At 39.3% G+C, this 22,772-nt stretch overlaps 1 protein-coding gene across 3 annotated transcripts in view; it reads right to left on the bottom strand.

Annotated features, from left to right (window-relative positions):
* The window catches only part of LOC107036834 (kelch-like protein diablo), a 122,900-nt gene that overhangs the window by 12,540 nt on the left and 87,588 nt on the right, over positions 1-22,772 (bottom strand). For 2 of the 3 annotated variants that reach the window (XM_015255042.1, XM_015255044.1), the window contains exons 1-2: positions 4,058-4,736; positions 2,051-2,258 (exon numbers count right to left, since the gene is read on the bottom strand). In XM_015255042.1, the coding sequence (XP_015110528.1) occupies positions 2,051-2,247 (197 nt within the window). In that variant the 5' untranslated portion in view covers positions 2,248-2,258; positions 4,058-4,736. Of the gene's footprint in view, positions 1-2,050; positions 2,259-4,057; positions 4,737-22,772 lie in introns of those variants that run through there. The other variant, XM_015255043.1, reaches the window with a different exon arrangement.

Genomic DNA, 22,772 nt, shown 5'->3' with positions numbered 1-22,772 from the left:
AGATTTTCAAAGGGTCAGATTTTCCGTTTTTCCAGGGGGAAAGTCGACTTTCGCCAAAATCGAATTTTTTAGCCGGGTGAACGTTGATTCCAACTATTTAAGCGACGGGCTATTCAGAACTCTCAAAAGTATATGAAAAAAGTGAAAACTGAAAAAAAATTTTTTTTTAGATTTTCAAAGGGTCAGATTTTCCGTTTTTCCAGGGGGAAAGTCGACTTTCGCGAAAATCGATTTTTTTAGCCGGGTGAACGTTGATTCCAAATATTTAAGCGACGGGCTGTTCAGAACTCCCAAAAATATGTGGAAAAAGTGAAAACTGAAAAAAAAATTTTCACCGGAGCCCAAAGTGTCATTCTATTGTAGTGTAGTGTAATGACACAAATCACAAGTCATCTACAACAAAAAAATTATTTTCGAACAAAATTCCCCCAGCCCCTCATCATCTCCACGAAAACCTCTGCCACAATCATCGCGCCGCGCGAGATGACAACCTCAAGCCCATTGTTCCCGCCTGTTGAATGGGTTTTCCACGTTCCGAACATACGCCATCATTTATCGAAAAGCTCTTTCTCAGTATCAAGTGCTCCACGAAGAGTTCTCCAACGGACAAAAGAAACTCTCACAGACAGATCGAACGAGCCCTCCCTCTCCGACACTTCACGGTGACGGGAGAGGCATCTGAAATATCAGACACTCCAGGAGTGACGAAAATGTACGTGCGATTGACTCCAGCAATTAACTGAAGACCCTTCTTACCCCTAAAATCTCATCGGAAGCCTTTCGACATTCAACTCTGAGGGACGGGGAAACGAACTCACGAGTGGAGAAAGTGGCGATGGGAAAGTTGCTCGACTAATTACAATTCCTCGAATCAATTTGGATCTCATAATAGGGGCTCAATTAATATTCATCTACGAAATTCGCGGGCCGTTCCGGGGNGGGGGGGGAGCTACCGGGCCTTTCTGATTGTTGGCATTGTCATGGCTCGGGGGCAGCTGATGGGGTGGAATGGACGAGACTGGATTTTCAGGATCTTCATTAGTACCTGTGAATGGGTAATTTCGATTATCTCCATTCTTTGGTTTCATCTGCTGTATTTTTGCTCCCGAATGGAAGCAATCCTTGTAATCTAAAAAATCCGGCAATGCAATTTTTAAACGTCGTCCGTACGTGTGTGTGTGTGACAAAGATTTTCGTCAATTGTTCGCTAATGAATGGAAGGAATTGTTGAGCCCCATCGATCGCCATTAATTAAAATTCAATTCGTCGATTAGTTTTTTTAATTTTCTCATTTTTTCGAAAATCAGTTGTCCCGCGATAACTAAAAAAATGTTCTGACTTGATGGAATGATGGCTTAAAAATTTGCTTGGATGTCCTTTTGACCGAGTTCGAAGATAAAGGCGATAGCAATAATCGTTATTCTGATTTATTTGAAAATTTGCAAAAATATTGGATTTAAAAAAAATTAGAATTCCGGGGATATCTTTGAATATCATGCTTCAAACGTTTGCTTCAATGCCATTAAGTCGCAGTTAAAAGATGATTACGATAGCGATATTGGTTGATTTGATTTTTATGACGATTATTGAAAATTTCGAATTTTTCATGAATTTCCCTGAGAGTGAGCTTTCTGATGATTTCTTCAAATGTGATGTTTCAAATTCATTCAAGTATGTGTAAATAAAATTTTCTATCAACATTTTATGGAAGGACTGAGGGGAGAGATAGAACTGTAAAAAAGACAATCGGTTGGATAGAAGAAAGGGATAGTAAGAATAATCATGATTTTCTCTGCAACTTATGCTCACGAAGTTTTGAAGCCAGAAGACTTTTTCGCGACAAAATATATTCAGTTCTCCACGAAAAATCCCACTGATCTGAAAAGTTGATAAGTTTCCGATTCTCCGCGCCAAGTTTCGAGAGCGAGAGAGAGAGAGAGAGAGAGAGAGAGAGAGAGAGAGAGAGAGAGAGAGAGAGAGTGTGTGTGTTGACCGGAGAGTGGAAAAGTCAGGATGAGAGCAATCCCCGTGGGAGCAACACTGGACTGACCTGGCTTGAAGGATTATACGGTGACCGTAGACGGGGGTTTCATCCCTGCCGAGAAGGAAAACAATGTCCGCGGAGTCCTTGTCCTCTGAGAGTCTAGCCAAGTCCTCGAGGAGCCGGGGAACACCAGCAAGACCGGCTTCACCTAAGACACCGATTGAACTTGTACTTGCACCTACGCCGACTGCTCTAGTGCCCATTTTTACTCAGTCTGGAAGGGAAAAGAAAGCGTGAAATATGGAGATGAATATAAAAACTCCTTAGGATTTTGGATGTGGAAGAATATGATGGGGTAAATATTTACTTCTTGGCCATTTTTTGTAAAATTTTATTCAATAGAAAATATTCATCTTGATAAATGTCTCGTGAGGATTGTACGTCATGGAGCCACGAGTAAAAAACCATTTTATTCGTCATAAAAATCCCTTGAATATTCCCGATTCTTGTCTACTCTTAGTGTTTTCATTTTTAGACGTGAGAGCTTTTTTCAAATGAATTGATGACAATTCTCGATGTGTGATTATCACTTCACTCGTCATCGGCGAGTGCTCCCAACCTCTTCGCCAATTTCTATTGAGAATCCTTCAGCTTTTCAGTGCTTTTTATCAGTAGAAATATTCAATAGAATATATTTGATAGAAAAGAATCAATCAATTTATCATCATAACGAAATATATACAACTTATTCTGTTGGCATTTATTGATATGTAAACATCTTGGCTCTCGTTATCGAAATTTAGTGGTAGAGAAAAACCCAACGGAAGTTGCGCAGTCGACCACTGCGCATGGAGGGAATACGATGCCCACAGTAATGTGTCAATTTAAATATCTCGAAAACTATTGACAAGTCATCGAGACATTCAGTGTGACAAATGCAGGGAATTTCATAGCAAATAAAATGGTTTTCAACTCACATATCTACGAGTCGTAGTTCTCAGGATGTGGACGTTTGTGGATGGGAGCGAAAGGTCTTACGCTACTTAGTTTTTTTTTTTTTTATTGTTTAAAGTGCTCAAATCTACATGATTTATTTACACTATGGGTTGAGTTTTAGTCTATATGTTAACATATTTTTACAGTTGTACTCTCGAATTTATTGATTTCAACAATGGAGTGATCGAATTTGAGATCGGAATTTTAAGCCGCTTCAATTCTCTTATTAGTGTTAGCCTCTCTTTGCTTAAGTTGGGGCGCTACTTAGTTTAAAAACCATTTTATTCGTCATGAAAATCCCTCAGTTCTTCCGGTAGATGTCTAATGATCGCATTTTTAAGAGCAAAATCTTAGAAATTCCTTGAAACTCTAGACTCATGCCACTTTACGCATTCATCGACAAATCGAATCGCTATACAAGGAAACTGTTATTTAATTCAAATTGATGATTGAACGGGGTAACCCTGTGAAATAGGTACAACGCAGAATACAATGGGATACCATTAAGGCCCCCTAATCCGTAATTGATCGGTGAGGGAATGGTATCGAGTAGTAACACTACCGAGGATCGGTGGGAATTCGTGACCGATGACAGTGCCTAATGGTTCCGAAATACCTTGTACACTGGCCGCGTCATCCGCGCCAACATATCCACAGTGTGGTGAGTCTCCCATGGTGTAACACAGGTGGAGATTAAATGGAAAAAGCCCGGTTGAAATGAAACCGATTAAAAGGGAATTGTTGCCAATTGCGGGATTAATAGTTCATTAGAGGGCGCGTTTAATTTGCGAGTCAAATGGACATTGGTGACGATTTTTCCCAGCCTGATAATCCATTCGGACATTTGAAATCAGCATATGCACTAGGATTTTAGAAGCATTTTGAAGTATTTATTCATCAAATTTCAACTGTCTGGAAATTTAAGACCCTAAAAATGACTTAAATTTACCGACATTAAAGTCCTAAAAGAGGAAACAACAGTATCTTAATTTCAAACACTAATTCTTCTATTGAATTATCCCAAGAATTCCTCCAAACTAAAAATATTCAGGTGTAGTTTTATTTGTAAATACTCACGTGTACTTTGTTGTGATTCTCAGTGAAGGCCGACCGCGTCAAGTCATTATCACCGGCTCGACCGAAATCTCGCACTTTTCCCTCACCCAATGTTATCCACTAAATTCACTCTAGATACCCCCAATCAACCACTTTTACCGTTTTTTAGTGTCCGCACTGACACTAAAAAAATTTAATATAGAATCCCATTAAAAAAAAAAAAATCTTTACGAAATGAATTGCTTAACAAACTTAATTCTTCTATTCAACCCCCTTTCAACCTAATATCAACACTTCCTCCGAATCACCAGAATCACATCATACATTTATACGAATCCCCCTTTCCCCGAACCACCCACAATAGGGTAATACCGCACAGGTATGCTTGCTCTCCAACTCGTCCCTACGGAGCACAAACTCCTGCGAGATCGTTTTCACAAGTGCACTGTTGCCACATCCCCCTCTCCACACACATGTATCGCCCTCAGATGTATCGCAGAGCCGCAAAAAGGACGCTTCCTACTGGTCCCTGAACCAACCCGTGAGTATATCGACCTCGAAGAAGGTCGAAAAAGCAGAAGGACAAGACCCTTGATCACTGAAACCCCGAGTATTCAGTCAGAGAATCAACAATACGCTCGACAATCCAAAAATTCGGCCGAAGTACACGTGATCCGCCTCGACCCAAGAGATCCCTAACATCATTTTTTTGGTCCTCCGACCGAAAAGAAATTACTGAGGAATCCGATTCGATCTTCAACGGCATTCGTGATGTTCCCCTTCAGGCATGTCTCCCTCTTTGTCTTTCATTACCATTCTCATCCTCTGGTAATCAATATTTTCTTTATTACCGACTGGTAGTTAAACAGATTTGATCGATAGATCGATCCGTCGGTACATCAGACGCATCATAACGTGAAGACGTCTCTAATTTAGAAATTTTATGAAGCGGTTCGTTAATTTAATAATTTAATTGCCCGAAACATCAATTTAATTCATTATAATCGGACATTAATTTTAGTAAAACATTTATCAAGTTCAATTATCAGCGGAATTATTCATTTCAAGGGATTGTTATTTTCACCTATTTTATTTTTTTCAATTATATAAATATCTCTTGCAAAGATAATGTATCAATTTTTGTTAATATAATTTTTCCATCTGCTTTCTAACCGCATTAACATCCTCTAATAAATGTTTTTCATAATTATCAACTGATGGTAAAACAGAGTCCCCTGATAGATCGCTGTGCCCCTCGGACCATTTTAAGTCTAGACATTCTATTCAATATTTAATTTCATTTATTTCGTAATTTTTTCATTAAAAAATTGTTATTCAACACCAAAAAATGAGAAAAAATTAATTTTCAACACCTCTAATAATCAATAATTCTGTCATAATCGACCGATGATAAAACAGATTCAATCGATATATCGATATACCCCTCAGTCGGTACATAATAACATCAAAAGTTCCCCGATTTAGCGGTAATCGATGGACATTTCAAATTTAACGAGCCGTAAAATGTAATCAACCCCATTTCACGAAGATTGGGATTAACAATGAGATAAAATTGTGTTAAAACGCGTGGCGACAGTAATTACACCGTCAAGACGTACCCTAATGGCTCCGGAATATGGTACCATCCCCCCCCCCTCCCGCCGCCCATTTTAGACAGATTTCCGGTTGAGTGACTAACGAAATTGTAGCATTTAACGTCAACGAGACCATATTGTACGTCAGTGAAATTAAGTTTTAAACAAGTTACATTCAACGGTATGTGACAGAGTCCATTGAATACAGTATAAAATTACAGGCACGAATTATTCGTGAATGCATGATTGAGGGAATGATAAACATGAATTTGTCAGGTTTTCGGTTATGGTAACGAATCCATCTGTATCAATTGTTTCCCACTCGTTATTCATCACCGAGATTCATCATTTTCCATTCGACAATTGAATCCGTAATCAAGCCTCGGGTAGCGCTGATTGCGCGAATGATTTTGAATTAACGGAGCATGCAAATAGTTTTCAAACGGGGAGGGGTGAGCGATGTTTTTCGTGAATGGGATATTTGCAGGTTACGCAATTTGTAGAGTGGGGATTGTATTTTCGGAAATTGTGACGTAATGTTTTCCTAAACATTCAATATTTACAATTGATTTTGTATCTGGAGTTTGTTTTGATTATCTTATCTGGCTTTGATTAACGTCTCAATACGTTCTGATATAATTTCCACCTCTCAGCTGCATTTTTAAGTGTTGAAGATTACATTATATAAGCCATTTCAGTATCTAATCATGAAGCCACATCTCCAGGTGTTGCTACTGTCTATGGACAGTTTTGTATGAGTAAGCGCTGCGCGCCTCTATCTTTTTGGTAGATTCTATCAAAGTTCGCTTGAGGTACAATTACCATTTTTCAACTGTATGTTTATTATATTTATACTGATAATTTATCATTATTAATTCAGGATGAATTGATAGCCAATTAATCATGAATAATTATTAAAAAGTTTGGAAAATGTTTGGGTTCAATTTCAACGTGATTTTTAACTTGAGACATTAAAAATGACTGAAATTTAGGCCGAAACTGTCTCAATTTCAGACACTAGTTTTCTAATTGCAGCGGCCGCAAAAATTACTTTCAACTGTAATGATCACACACATAAATTCACGTTGATAATTATCACGTATAATGACCCTTAGTCGCTTCGAATCCCGCACAATTGGCGACAAATCAACAAATGGGAAGTTGTCACACATGCGTGAGAATGACACACAAAAGAAGTATTTTCTGTACGACTCGGTACACATCGACAATGTCGTTGGTGTGAAAGGAGAACTTTGTCTCATTATCATTCATAATAACTGAATGTAGCAGTTGTACGGAAAGGTAAGAATTACCAACGAAATGCATCATCTTTCAGCGTGCATTCGGTGGCATTTACAGGAAATAACAGGCCCAGGCCATTGTGGCAGGACTTCATTGACGCCTCACTCCTCACTTTTTTTATATCCATTTCCTCTATTCCTCGTTCGTCACCACTCTCTCACAAACAGTCGGCCATCTCGTCACAACTGCGGAAAAGTTGTACCCTCGCCTGCGTAATGAATAATTAGAATAAATAATAAAGTGGTAAAAGCCTTCTTCAGTGCGGAAGTTTCAATTGGATCGCAATTATGATGTTGCGAGTTTCTGGGGAGAATGAGGATCATAACAAGATGTGGAACCAAGCATTAATTGCTGGTAAGCTGATTGTTCTGTACCATTATCATCATTTTTTGCTTCCAATTGGATACATTGCATTCGTCTAATCCGACATTTTCAATTTTTTGGCTCAGGATAACTAGTTTTGGTCTCAGGAGTTCGAATATGCTATTTTTAGATCGGTCTGGAAATTGGGGCAATGTTGGCTGCCAATGTTGGGGCAATGTTGGCTGCCAATGTTGGGACAATGTTGGTCGCCAGCATTGGAACAATGTCGTTTGCCAACGTTGGGGTAATGTTGGGTTCCAGCGTTGAGATAATGTTGGCTGCCGACGTTGGAACAACGTCGTTTGCTACTGTTGGGACAGTGTTGGGACAATGTCGGCTACCAACGTTGGGACAATGTTGCCTGCCAATGTCAAAATAGTCAAAATCGATTTACATCGTTTCACCATTGAAATTTTTGTTCCAATGTCTTAAATTAAGACGCCTCGAAGACACTAGTTCTCACACTCTTGATCCAACATTTTTTTCATCTATAGAAATAGATTTTTTCACGTTGAATGGGGGAGAAAATTACACGTCAGCCCAAGTTTCGTGACCTTTCCCTCGCTTATTCCGCTTCCTATTCACTCGCACAAATTTCTTTTTCGTTTTGTATTGTTCAACTTTCGTCACTGGCGTGCAGCCTTATCCGACCCATGCTATAATCCCCTCTCCTGTAATTCCATTCCCCGCGAAATTGAAGCGGGAAGCTTTTGTAGACGAAAAATAAGGCGCACACCAAAGGCTTTACCTTTCCTTCACTCACAATTTTTCCACCTTTTCACTGTTTCTCGATTTTATTTTCACCTTTTTTACCACCCACTAGTTCAAACGCTTACAATTCTGAATATTTGACGCCAAGGTGAGATTTTTTTTTCTCTCCCGCCTCTGGGATATTAGTTTCATTGTGCGGAGAGTAACCGTCGATTTGCAGGAGCGGAAATGTGAGAGTGAAATATGACCGACGCCTAGCTATTGCTGTATGACTTTTGATACAGCGTTTCTCGGGGTAAGCGGAGAGTTATGGACTGCACAATGCCATGGGGGTGATGACGGGGCATCCTGGCTTAGCGAAATAATTTTCGGGTATTGTGTATTTCATCGTGACGATAATCCCTGGTGTCATTTCCATTACGATGTCGATTCTAATTTTGATATTGGGCGGGGGAGAAATGGCGAAATGACAGAATGTCGACAGCAATTAAATAGTAGAAACATAACTTGATTTTTACATTCTAAAAAAAAGAATGGGAAAATCTCGAATGGAACATGAGAACTCGAACATGCCGGATATGTCGAACGAGTGGAGGAAGTAAGGCGGTTCTCATGAGCACAATTGTCGTGCGTCGAATTTTCATGAAGTTCACCCAACAAATAAAAGGGAATTGAATACCATTCTATGAAAAAAAATTAATGAATTCCAAACGACAGGTAATATGAGTGGAACCATTCTGGATGAGCTGGGGCCCAATCGGAAGTCTAGCATTATTGATAATAATTCACCTAGAAGTGTAAAAATACTACAAATGAGAAAATAAATTTTTCGGGGTTAAGAAGCAGATTAAAAATGAGAAAAAATCTCGAAAAATCAGAAAAAATGAATGAAAATTCTGGGCAGAAGTATGATGAATTTTAAATCAACTGAACATTCAGGAATATGTTTACCGGAATTTTTGCTGATTTCTACAAATTTTCTGGGACTAATTGAACTGAAATTCAGTTCTCATCGATTTTCCCGTGAAATTCTGAATAATTATAATGGCGAAATTTTTACGTGTTAGCACGCAATTTTTACATGCCAGTGATTTCTGCGAATCTGCAGCAATAAATCACAATTACGTGAAACAGCGTAATTTTTACGGGATTTCCATTCTACTTTTTCCGCAACTTTTTTCTCCGTGTACAATTCCACTATACAACGGTTTGGGGACAGAATGATACGCCATGGCATTTGCTTTTTCCCCACGGCATCCTCCCGCCACTATGATTCCAGAGTCATGTAGTGGTCGTTCGCGAATTTCAGAACGAAAGTGACGTTATAATGGAAGTGGCATTAGTGGTTTTACCACCCTATAGGATTGTAACGAGAATTGCTGGGAAAATTCGCGTCGCCACCTCTGGAAATTACGACGTGAATTATAATTCGTGGTTTCGCTGGATGCGGCGACACGGGGGGCGGAAAGGGTGACGCTGTTGGACAATGATTAATCAATCATTGGTTACCTGTCCCTGAATATTCACTGAGAAACTACATGTTCCACGTGAGAATATTTGATGGAGTGGAACAGATTTACTTGAGGAAAATTGACCAACTTGACAGAAGGAAATTTAATATCTTTCCCAAAAATTAATTTTTGTCGTGATCATCAGAAATATCCCTAGAGAAATTCGAACTGCTGGCAGGAAAAAATATAATCTATTGTACGACAATCATTTGATCTGAGAGAACTCCATAGGTTTATACCATAAAAAGAATACATTAACGAGGGAAGAATATTTTTTCCCCAAAAAAATTGTGGTTTCCTCTTGAAATTATCATTTGTTCCATGGAAATTATAAGTGTTTATTGGACAAAGATATACACTACTCAATAACATTCACCTGATAAAACCAGAGCTTCATATAATTCTCTGTAGAACGCATGTATTTACCCGAGAGACATATGAATGTCTCACGAGAACAATTACTACTACGAAAATTATTATGTTTCAGTGGAAACTTTATTTTTTGTCCACAACTAAATTGATTCAATCCGAGAAAAGATCTCAGAAAAAATACATAAATTGGAAGTGTCTTGATTCCATTCACCAATTTTTCCGGTGAAGCTCAAGAAAATGAAATGAGATTTTTTTAATGCAATAAAAAAGATTAAAAAGTGAACACCAAACACGCTCCGTCAAAATAATTACTCGAAAACACTGGAAAATCCGTTCTAGCACTCTCGTTACCCCCAGCTACTGGCTGGAATAACAAATGTCGGGCGTAACATTGAAAACGCCCAGCATATTATTTCTGAGCACAGTTGTAAAGCTGTCGTAAACGCCGGTAAAACGCTCGTCACCTTTCAGTATAGAGCCACCGTCTGGCAAACGAAGCGGTGTATAAGGGCGTCAAGGTTTTCTTCATATTTTCGGTGGAGTGTATAGAAAACTCGGTTATGGCGATGACAAGGGGAAACTGTCGCTCCGTGAAAAACGCTTGGCATTTCTTTTTCATTCGGGAGTTTGGGTTACAGGAGGAAAAACAAACTCGGATATAAAAAATTTTCGAGAAGTTCGTTCCAATGTTGGCTGCCAACGTCAAGGTAATGTTAGGTATCAACGTTGGGACAATGTCGGCTGCCAACATTAGGACAATGTTGGCTACCTATGTTGGAGTAATGTTGGCTATCAATGTTGGGATTATGTTGTTTGTCAACGTCAAGGTAATGTTGGATGACAAGGTTAGGACAATGTTTACTGTCAATGTTGGGACAATGTTGGCTGCCAATATTAGGACAATGTTGATTGTCAACATTGGGGCAATGTTGGGATAATGTTGCCTGCCAACGTCAAAGTAATCTTAGATGTCAAGGATAGGACAATGTTTACTGTCAACGTTAAGGCAATGTTGGAACAATTCTAATATTGGGACAATGTTGATCGTCAACATTGGGGCAATGTTGGCTGCCAATGTTAGGATAATGCTGCTTGCCAACGTCAAGATAATGTTGAGTGTCAAGGTTGGGACAATGTCGACTGTCAATATTGAGACAATGTTTACTCTCAACGTTGGGGCAATGTTGGGTGACAATATTAAGACAATGTTGGCTGTCAATGTTGGGATAATGTTGCCTGTCAACGTCAAGGTAATGTTGGATGTCAAGGTTGGGACAATGTCAGCTATCAATATTAGGACAATGTTGGGGTAATGTTGGGGCGATGTTGGCTACCTCCGTTGAAGCAATGTTGAATTCAATGAATCATTGAATACAGTATAAAATACATCGTCACAAAAATTCCATTCGCAATAAAATTGCTAATTTATTATCAAAAATATATTAACTGTGCTCTAACACAGGAAATTTCTCACTTGCTCTCTACCTCAAACCACTCGAAATAGCGAAAATGCTGAATTAATCATGGCCTCCGGCAATGGAAATTGTCTCGAAAATCCATCGTGAGGACCGTTCGGCTTCGTGTGATCCCAAATCTCCTCCTCGGTCAATCCACCCATGACGCACAGTCCAAATACAAGTGGAAAGAATCCAAACCGTGTATTAGTGCATCTGTGTCCAATTGATGTGACGCATGGAGAGACAGTATTGCGTTACTTGAGCCTTCTATATGAAATCCAGGGTGCGAAAACGGTGGCATGGGGGCCGTAATCAAACATGACGTCGTCGTCCCCCTTTCGCGATTCAACCGACGGTCTTTTGTGGCACGCCAGTATCGATTTCCGGCAGGCTGTCTACCTATACAACATTTCTTCTCGCTTCTGCCTTACGTTGCTGTCCCAATGGCTCTTATAGTTTCAGCCAGTAACTTGTTCCTCCGGGCCCGATTTGAGAAGTCGACTCGGCGAAATCGGACCGGCTGGGTGATAACCGGTCGCGACGATAAAACAAATGCCCTGATGGGATTCATGATTTTTCGGAATGCTTGGTTGCGCTACTTGTCATTCAATCTGAGTTTTATCGATGTCTTGAAAGAAATTTCAGAGGATTAATTGGTGTGACATACGCTGTAAACCCCAGTGTCTTCGAAAAGTCTCAAGTAAAGAAATTTAACTGATGGAAAGGGATCCAGAAAAAATCCTCATTTTGAGATTTGAAAGATCTTAAATTTGGACTTTTAAAAATCTCAACTTGAGACTTTCGAAAGGATCAGATAAATGATTTCTAGCCTCAATTTGAGACTTGGAAATCTCAACTTGAGACATTTAAGTGTCAATTTGAGACTTTCAGAGGATTTAAATTGAGATTTGCAAGTGTTACATTGAAATTTTGAAGTTTTCAATTGACATTTTCAAGTCTTCAGGGTATCCAAGTACTTTTGCTATTTTTTTTCAGGTGAAATGCTTCTATACTCTCGTAGCCGAACATCAGATTCATTCTTTCATTTGAGCCCCATTTGACCCTAAGTCTCCGCACATTTTACAAGGATTTTTTGGGACACTCTGTATAAAGAAATCAATCCCTTAAATTTGTCTGAACGTCTCCTTTTCCTAAAGACATCTCCAAAACCTACTGGTAATTTTCCATTAAAAAAAAATCCAAAAAACACGGCAGATGGAAGATACTTTCTAAGATGGTAGCGATAGGCAGAGGGCGAAAAGTCGTCAAAGGCCTCGACACACTCATGTTTTTCCCTCATTTTTTTTCCTCGTTTAATGTTTAATCCCTTGGTTGAGTGGAAAGTCACCCTGGAAAATTCTTCTCGCGCCCAACTCCGTGAGAGCCGCTAAGTTTTTCTCAAAGCAAAATCCACGAATAGGTACGAGTATGAAAAAGAGGTGAATATTGGACCAAAGTACATACAGAGATGATGATGTTGTGAGAAACGTTGTGAAAGAACATCAAATGTACGATACAAAACTCTTGTGTGAGCGGTCCTTTTTCGCGGGGCCAAAGGGCGAGGAACACTCTGCGGCCCCGAGTCTGACACTTCGGGGGAGAGATAGCGGGTAGAGCAACTTTTTCACCAAGTGTCAGTGAGATGGAGGGAAAAATGGTCTTGCGATTAAAGTGAAACTTTAGATATTACTCTTGTTTCTTTATTTTGCACATTTTTTTTGGCTGCACCGAGAGAAAAGTATCGAATTTATCAAAAGCCTTCCTCTCTCTCTCTCTCTCTCTCTCTCTCTCTCTCTCTCTCTCTCACTCTCTCACTTTCTCTTGAACTGAATTGAATATCTCCTCCCCTCAAAATGATATAATAATAAAATGGACTTCCTACGCGGCACGGAAGCATTTCTTTGATGTCCGTTGGCAAACGTCTGAGAGGTGCTTCAAAACTGTCAGCAGAACAGTACACCATGAGAGGAGAGAGAAGAGATACCGCCCGTCGACAGTCGATTATGTGACAGGGGACACGATATGAAGAAATTTCGTGACAATATGTTGGGGGACGGAAGCGGACGTATGAACGCGCGTCATAACGCTTTCGGCTGGGGCTCTTTCTCTTCAGCCCCGAAATTGTTGTTTCTTTTGTGGACACACTCAATCGAATGTCGCTCAAGTGCTCTTTTCGCGCGCACGCCCCACACGTTTACTTTTCTCTCCGGACGGTATCGGAGGGTGTCCATGCAGGCTGCTCCGTCCCACGGTTGAATGAGTGGAAAAAAATTGTGTACTATTGTGATGTACATGGAGACAATGGAATCGGAGTGATGCGGAGTGCCAACACTGGGAAAATTAGCGGCTCAAAGTGAGAGTCAAATCCGAAATTTTCTATTTTTTGGGCCATTTTTTGAATCAATTTACTTGTGGATGAAAAAGAAAGTTTTCACCAAAACATGATGATTTTTGTAGCAGTAATTGTGGTCGTGAGACATTTATATATCTTTCGGGTAAATACATTCGGTCTACAGAGAATTATATGAGGCTCCGGTTTTATCAAGTGCACGGAGGGAAATGTTCAGTCAAAATTACGGAACTCACAGTTCGCTCACCGATTACGGAATCGACTCAGAAAATTTATGTGAAGGTATCGTAATTTTTCACAGGAGATTCAGATAAAAATTACGGAACGCTCTGGAAATATTCTGTGACAGTTCCGTAAAATTTCCTACAACAACATTTCACTCCGGAATTACGGAAAAGATACGTAATTTTTATTGAATATTTCTCTCCGTGTGAATGTTATTGAGTAGTGTATATCATTGTCCAATAAACACTTATAATTTCCATGGAACAAATGATAATTTCAAGAGGAAACTGCCATTTTCTTGCCGATAACTGTGTTATTGTCACAACTAAATAATTTCGAGGGGACATTTGTTTGGGAAAAAAATATTCTTTCCTCGTCAATGGATTCTTTCTGTAGTATAAACCTGTGGAGTTCTCTCAGATCAAATGATTATCGTACAATAGATTATATTTTTTCCTGCCAACAGTCCGAATTCTTCTACGGATATTTCTGATGATCACGACACAAATTTAATTTTTGTGAAATATGTTGCATTTCCTTCTACCAAGTTGCTCAATTTACCTCAAGTAAATCTTTCCTCTCCATGAAATATTCTCACGTGGAACATATAGTTTTTCAGCGAAACTAAACTAGACTAAAAAAACCACAAAACAAATGATTTTTTTTTGTAAGTACTCGTTTCAAGAATATTATCTCATTTCTAAAAGAGAAAACATTAATTTATATTCGTGTTATCGAGATGATCGATTTACTGATCTCCGCCCTTTGGAAATAGTGAGATTTAAGAGGGTCCTTCAATTTACGACTTCTCGACTCATCTTTTTTTCAAATGCAGAGAGAGACGGATGTTAGATACCGTCTGCACACATTTCTTTTAGCATTTCGAGATACACCAGGGATGTCAGCTGGACCGGTGTATGTGCGGAAATCCGAGATGAGGGACCGTAACTCAAAACCGCGTAGCACGTGCACAGTTCACATGTTCCTATCGTTGATTTTTTACACGGCGCTCTTCTGTGTATGATTTAGATCATTTTTTGCTGCTGCGTCCCGCCCTCCACCCATGTGAGGCCGGACTTATTGGGGGGAGGGCTTCCATATTTGTGGATTAATAATAAAAAACTGGTTCTACTGCACCCAAAAGTCCCAGAGTATCTGCAAACGTCATGCTTCCGCTGTTAAGACTAGCGTCTTCAAGACGGTTTCATTTGAAGCATTAGACACAAAAATGTGCATTTTGAAATAAGACGTTTGGTGGACAAAACATTTTTTCATAAATGAGTAATAAATTAGCAATTTGCTGTCGAATGCGTTTTGTTTTTTGAAATTTTTATTAGCACTTCACTGGAGAAAAAATAGCGAAACTACTGAAATATTCTCAATTTGAGACACTAAAAATGGCTCATATTTGCGTACACAAAAAAATTTAACAGATATATTTAAAAAATGACAAAATCAGCTCATTAATATAATTTATTTCGCCTTCAAATGCGGCAGTCCTTTCGCAAATCGATGCCCCCGACGCAATCGACTCATTCAACATCATCGAGCTCCTCATCGTAATGCATCAATTGACCTTCAACACGCCTATCAGACATAGGTGCAATGAAAGGGGAGCGCCTTCGTCATGGGCTGTCAGGCAAAATAAATCTGAATGAGAGCGAAGTACTTACATCTGATTTATTAACGACGTCAGAACTGCTGGCACGACGGATCTAATAACGTAGCAATTATTCAGGACCTATCTTCACGGTGAGAAAAATTAAATAAAAATTACCAGAAAAAAAACGGAAAAATTACGTTGCGAAACGTAATCCGCGAGCGAAGCAAAATTCAATAAAAAGTGTGAGTCGGAAGTGGAATTGTACGAATCGCCCCGTAAATTCTACGATTCGTTCCGTAAAAATTAACCACCCGTCTGATGACTCACCGCTGTGAGAACAAGTCGTTCTGTAATTTTTCCCCACCGATTGAGAAATTTTACGGAACGGAACGTAGAAATAACTCACCAGCTTCATAAAAATTGTTGAACGTTCGAGAATTTTTGATTTTGGAGGCACAATAAGTCGACAGGTTTCTGTAAGATTTCACTTCTTCGGGAAAAATGACGTGACAATTTCGTACTTTGTTCGGTGATGAACCTGAAAATTCACTGAATGTTTCAGACTTCTTCTCTTCCATTCCTATAAAAATTCCCGGAAAACAAATCTCCATTGCGGATTACGTGAATTGTTCCGTAATTTTTACTGAATATTTCTCTCCTTGTTCATAAATGGGATCTAATCTGGATCAGAACACTCGTTTGAAAAGTCAAGGGAAGGGGGAGTGATCGGAAAAACGGAATTCCCCGGGTTTGGCGCGGGGGTGAAGGATTATTTCGAATTACAGGGACTATTTCCTCCTTCCAATAGTTCCACATCGATTCGTCGTGTAGTGCACTCCATGCCACACATTCTGCCAGTTTCAATAACTCACTCCCTACGTCAACATGCGCATCGAGTTTTCGTGCGTCTGTCATTTTGCCGGTTTTTTTTTCAACTTCAGGAGGTAATTAGCATGCGGTATCGGTATTCACTGTCGAGGAATTGCATTCGCTTTTGTTCGGGATGAATTTTTTTTTTCGCTGTTGCATTCTCATTGATTTCAGACTCGTGTCTTTGCATTCGGGTAAATCCGTGCTGCACTGGGAGGAAAATAGCAGAGCCCTCAAACAAGTCTTACTTGTGCCAAAAAAAAATCGTTTGTCAAAAGTTGTTGAAAAATGATTTTTCTTCGTGCCAAACATGCGAATTCAACCAAATGTAGCCATGGGTTAGCCCTGTCGATCCACATTAATTAAAATTCAATTCATTAACTAATTTTTTCAATTTCTGAATTTTTCCAAAAATCGGTTGTCCCATGATAACTAAAAAAAATGTTCTAAATCCATTGAATGATGGCTTGAAAAAGTATTTGGATGTCCTCTTGACCGAGTTTGAAGATGAAGGCGATAGCAATAATCGTTGTTTTGATTTATACAAAAATTAGCAAAATTTTTGTATTTTTTGAAAATCGGAATTCCGTTGATATCTTGAGATATCATGCTTCAAATGAATTCAATGATAGCTTAAAATGTTAGTTTCAATACCACACTGTCGAAATTGAACGATAATTACGATAGCTGTATCTGGTGATTTTATTTTTATGGTGATTTTTGCAAATTTCGAATTTTCCATTATATATTAATAATAATCGACAACAACGGCCTAGACGTGGCTTGTGTAGACGACAAACCTGTGGAATGCAGAGCCGATGAAAAAGCCAATTTCAATAACTAGGAAACCGTTGAACGAAAATATAAACACCGAAACGTGAATAGGAAATATAGCTCCTGAAGTAAATGCCACGTGATAAGGCCGAGAATGTCAGCCCGTGAAGCAACAAAGGGGGGAGGGGAGTGATAGGACCGCAAAAAAGACAATCGGTTGTATAAAACAAAGCGATAATAAGAATAATGATAATGATAACATTCAGCTAAATTGAAAATCTGACACAATTGTTTAAAAATAAATCTCTCAATTTAATAACTAAAAATAAACAATGAATTATGTACCGTAGAATTGCTAATTTATTACAAAAATAACTATTCCATATGAAGACAAAAGCAATTTGCCACTTGTTGTAGTGTTCATGGGACAACTGATTATTGAAAAAATTGGAAAATTCTAAAAATTGATGTACGAATTAAATTTTGATCACCTACATTTGGGAAGAACAATTTTAAAATTCCATAGATTACTTACCGAATAATCAAACCAAATCCTGATTATTACATTTATGAAAGCCCATATACAGAATTTGCTGAAATGCCCCCATTCAATTGTCCCCAATTATATTATCTCAATTATATTATCCATCGAACTAGTTCCGGAAATTGTCATTACGACGTGAAATTAAATGGGAAGAGCCCCCGGGGTACGGCTAGATGCACCCAATGACGGAGCACTCGATGACAATTGATGCCTGCGATTGGTGATAGACGGTGATGAAGAGTCGATCGGAGCGAGATAGCATTGCCAATCCCCCTCGCTCCACCCTGGCAATGCGTGTCCCGGCGTGCCGTGCTAGCCCCCTTGGATTCCACCCGCAAAACTATTCATCCACGTCACCTCTGCGCTCCTCGCTCACTTCTCTCTCTCCTCTCTCTACCCCCCCCCCCCTCACGGCCGGGGCTCTCGATGCAGTGGCAAACGGCGCGGCAAATGATAATTAACGAGGTTCAGGGAGTGGCGGGTTCTTCTTAGGTGATGCGGGAGTGCGTCATGGAGTCGGAGAAACTTGCGGGCGAGATATGAGTGTTGAAATTAATCATGTGCGGTGGTACATCATTAATTATGATCTTCATCAGCGAAAACTGGCGTTTGAGGACTGTTTGAAGTAAAAAATTAGTTCAGCGGAAAAATTATGTGCTCCCCTGAAGACATCTTTTGTCGTGTTGAGCCAATTTACTTGTGGAGGAAAAGAAAGTTTCCACCAAAACCTGATGATTTTCGTAGTAGCAATTGTTCGCGGGAAACATTTCAGTAGCGAAGTGGTGAAACGGTATAAGTGAATTTTGACTACTGACCAGTTTTCAATCAATATCTCGGAATCTGAGGGAGATAGCAAAATTTTTGTTATAAACTTTTTTGTGGAGCCGATTGAGTGCTGCAGCAAATGTAATTACGAAAATTTCGCCATCTCAAATTTCATCTAATCATTAAACTGTAAATGATATAATACTTAGACATCCTCATGATGGAATAAAAGTATTATAACGATTCATTCAAATAAACCCATCTGTTATATCCAAATAAAGTTGATTAAATCCAGATAAATCATTCGAGAAGTAGATTAATCCCCAGATTTATAACTTGACAAATTACTTCTTGTTTTGATTTCAACCCAAGAAGAATGATCTTGAAATTGCGGCAATACCCCTGACTCAAAGAGATTTATCCCCCCAATATTTACGATGCAATGAAACTCTCCATATCCCCCCCATTCCCGAAGTATTTATCTACTTACCCATTGTACAGCCGTAGAAATCTCAATGTTTCTTGGCAGTACATTCCGCGGAGAAAAAAAGCCGTCATAAAAGTAAAAGCCCACGTCTGGCTTCCTCCAAATCCCGAGTCCCCATGTGCGTTTGCCAAAGTGCGTTCATTGAGACAGTGGAAATATCCTCCCATAAATGATATGCAAGAAAGGAAAGAATAGCGAAGACCGACAAGAAAACGATTGAAAAAGTGTCTCAACAGTGACGGCAGAGTGCAGTGACGTAATTTCGAGGAGTGCCTGGAGGGATCGAGGGGCTGGAGGGATTTGAAAAGGCGGCCGGGGTGAATTGAACGCTTGGGGTGCACCTTCCATGGTGTCATGGCAACACCCGATACCATGTATACCCGCGGCACAACCCGAGAAGCCGGTAAGTTTTTCTTTCATGTTGCTCAGAGGAAAGATGCCGCTGTTTTTGTACAAATGAGACGAAAACTGTCAACATTCAGCCGGGATGCGTTATCGAGGGTTTTTTTATTTTTATTTGATGAAAAGAAATTATTGAGTGAAATAAATAGAATTAAATTGAACATTAGTTCAAGTGTGGATTGAGGTTCGGTCTTAAATTCAGGTGCAAAGCATGAATTTTCAGATATGAATTCAGGTCCAGATAAATCTTGCATTTGGCTTAAAGTCAGGTTCAGTCTTAAATTCAGGTCCATATTTAGCGGCGATGGGTTTTTATTTTTTGTGGATGAAAAGAAATTATTGTGTGAAATAAATATTACTAAATTAAATATGGATTCAGATGTGGATTGAGGTTCAGTCTTAAATTCAGGGTTAAAGCATGAAATCCCAGATATAAATTCAGGTCCAGATAAATTTTGCATTTGGCTTAAATTCAGGTTCAGTCTTAAATTCAGATCTACATTATGAACTTCTAGACACGAGGTCAAGTCTGGATGAAGTTAGGTTCAGGCCTAAATTCAGGCTCAGTTTCAAGTTCAGGCTCATTCTTAAATTCAGGTTTAATCTTAAATTCACATAATTAATTTCGAGGCATAAGTTCAGGTAGAGATAAATTTCGGTTCCGGCTTAGATTCCGTATTTGAACATGAATTTAGGTTGCGATTAAATTCAGGTTCTGTCTTAAATTTAGGCTCAGCTCTCAATTTAAGCTGTGACATTAATTCATTTTAAACCTGAATTTTTATTTGGATAACAAATATCTATATCTCAATTAATTTTGAAAATCCGTCTCATGCCTGAAGTTAGGTCCAGCCAGAATTTTACCCCCGACCTGAATTTCAGTTGAATTATCAATATAGTTTTATATCCATATCGATACTCTTCCACAAATCAATCCCAAGATTAAATTTAGATTCAAATATTAATCCCTTGCTCCAAACCTGAATTTAGGATGAAACCTATGGATAAAGCCTTCACCCATAACCTTGCACAAAAAAAAATGTTTTCTTCTTAAAACCACCGCAAATCCTTTTTTCTAAAACTCTATTCCCACTTTCATTGTCAAGATCCACCCCGACATAACAAGCGTTGAAATTTCTCATCAACTCTAGTACTGAAGACTTTTGGCTATCCTCCAGGCCGGCCTTTCACCCCCGCACATCTCCATTTTTTTTGCTATTCTCCACAATTCCCTCATTTTTCTACGTTTCATTCTGCCCACTGGCGTTTTTTTCCGCCTTCCACTTATTCATTATTTCTTTTATCCTCTCGTGGCAAACCCTTCACCCCCGGATGGACAATCGCAAGTGCCAACGGTGCAGTCGCCGGAAACTTTATGCATTCTTTATGACCATACCGGACCATCAACCCCCCCCCCCCCCCCCCCCCCTTTTNCCCAACAGCTTTTATTTTTATCGTCAGTTCACAATGCAAACAGAGATTCCACCCCTCCTGATACAGGTCTCTGAATCGATATAGGTATAGCTCACAGCTTAGCATTCTCGAGTTTTATCCCTCGTCTTTTGTTATCTGTCTTTACGCCCGCGGGGGCTGTGCGAATATAGGCACGTAAGATATCAACCAAACATCGGCACACTTTTGCGGTAACATGAAAGAACATTTGTGGATAATGGTATGTGTGTCAGTGTGAGAGGGGCAACTGCTGACTGAATTTAGGACAATGGACAACTTCGTCGCTTCGGGGTGTTCTAATTCTCGTCAATTGACGTTTTGGAGACAATGGGGGAGTTTTTAGGGGCGTCATTTGTTGAGGCTTTCATTGAGGACAATTTAAAATTGATTACATTGAACGAAAAATTTTTATTTAGGACGTGAGGAAATTGATAGTTGTGGGGGATTTTATTGAGAACTGAAAACGAGAGAAACTTTCAGATAAAGAGGGGAAACTTTTTATTTGATGGGGATTTTTTATGTCTTGGGAACTACTGCGGTAAAAGGAGGTCTTAAAGTTTAAGACGTTAAATTTAAGAAGTTCATTTGGATGTTTTTGAAGAATTGGATGGTTGTGTGACGACTGGAACGTCGATTCCGTTGGAAAGTGGATTCATTTAAGACAGTAACAAGGACTTAAATTCAGGTGCGTGAACGTCTTAAAAGTGAAAACTCAAGTTTTTTAAGAGCCTAGTCTTTGCAGTGGTGTGATACGTATGTCTGAAAATAAAAATTGATGACTACGAAATTTTTTGGTCTTAAAATTTAAGTCATCTTATTTAAGACTTTCTTAAATTACTCACTCTTCCTCTAGTTAATCGACAATCATCAGGGACATACGATGCTGAGACATTAATCTCATTGTCAAATATCTTAATTCAAGAAAAGAAGAAAGGCTTAAATTCAGGTACCTGATTAAAACACATGATTAGGTACATGATTGTAAATGTAGACAGAAGTGTCTCAAGAACCTAGTTTCCGTAGTGAAAATGCCAATTAAGCCAATATTACGATCATTCGGTTATTTCATGATATTAAGACATTAACCCCATTTATTCAAAGCACTAACAATGACTTAAATTCAGGTACATGAACGTCTTAAAAGTGAAAACAGAAGTATTTTCAGACCCTAGTCTCCGTAGTGGTGATAATAATAATGCCTAAAAATAAAACTCAAATGTACACGACATTTTTTGATGGCTTAAAATTTAAGCACCCTCCTTCAAGACAGTCCTAATAATCCCCCAGTTATTCAAAAATCGCCCCCGATACTGAATACCCAGGCATTTATCCCACAACCAACTGTCATAACTGAAAAATCCCAAAATGACTTAAAATCAGGTATCTCTAAACGCCTTAAAAATCGCCTAAATTCAGGTACCGGAATATCACAAAAGCGCAGACGATTCAACGACAACCGAACTGAACTTTCCCGCCGGAGATAACAGATCCTCCAACGACGACCCTTCCGATGTCTTAAATTTTAAGCCACCACTCAACCACACCAATGTCCTAAAATTCGAGAAAAACAGCCATCCAATACTGATCATAATTCAACTGATACCCAATCCACGGTCCTCCGAAGTATAACCCCGAAATTTAAGAAACCCCTCCCCTCCACTTGCCCCACTCTCAATCACAATAATCCCACGACACCCACCCATCATCCGAACCAAACGTCTTAACCCCCCCCCCCCCCGCCAATCGCCAAACTCTTCAAACAATCCTCCCTGAACTAATAAAACATCCTCAAACCCTGTATTCAATAAACGACGAAACTTTTCATGTAAAAAGAGTCCAACATTCCTACATTTATGGGCTCCGGAGAATGGATGGAAGTCGAGAAATTGCCATTACTTTTACTCAGTAAGGAGAGAAGACTCGTTTCCCTCGTGGTTGATACCCCCTCCCCCC

The sequence above is a fragment of the Diachasma alloeum genome, unplaced genomic scaffold (genome assembly GCF_001412515.2).
Source record: "Diachasma alloeum isolate Michigan unplaced genomic scaffold, Dall2.0 Dall_scaffold_00211, whole genome shotgun sequence".
Classification (NCBI taxonomy): Eukaryota; Metazoa; Arthropoda; class Insecta; order Hymenoptera; family Braconidae; genus Diachasma; species Diachasma alloeum.
Note: the sequence above shows the minus strand (reverse complement) of the source record. Positions and strands in the feature narration are given on the sequence as shown.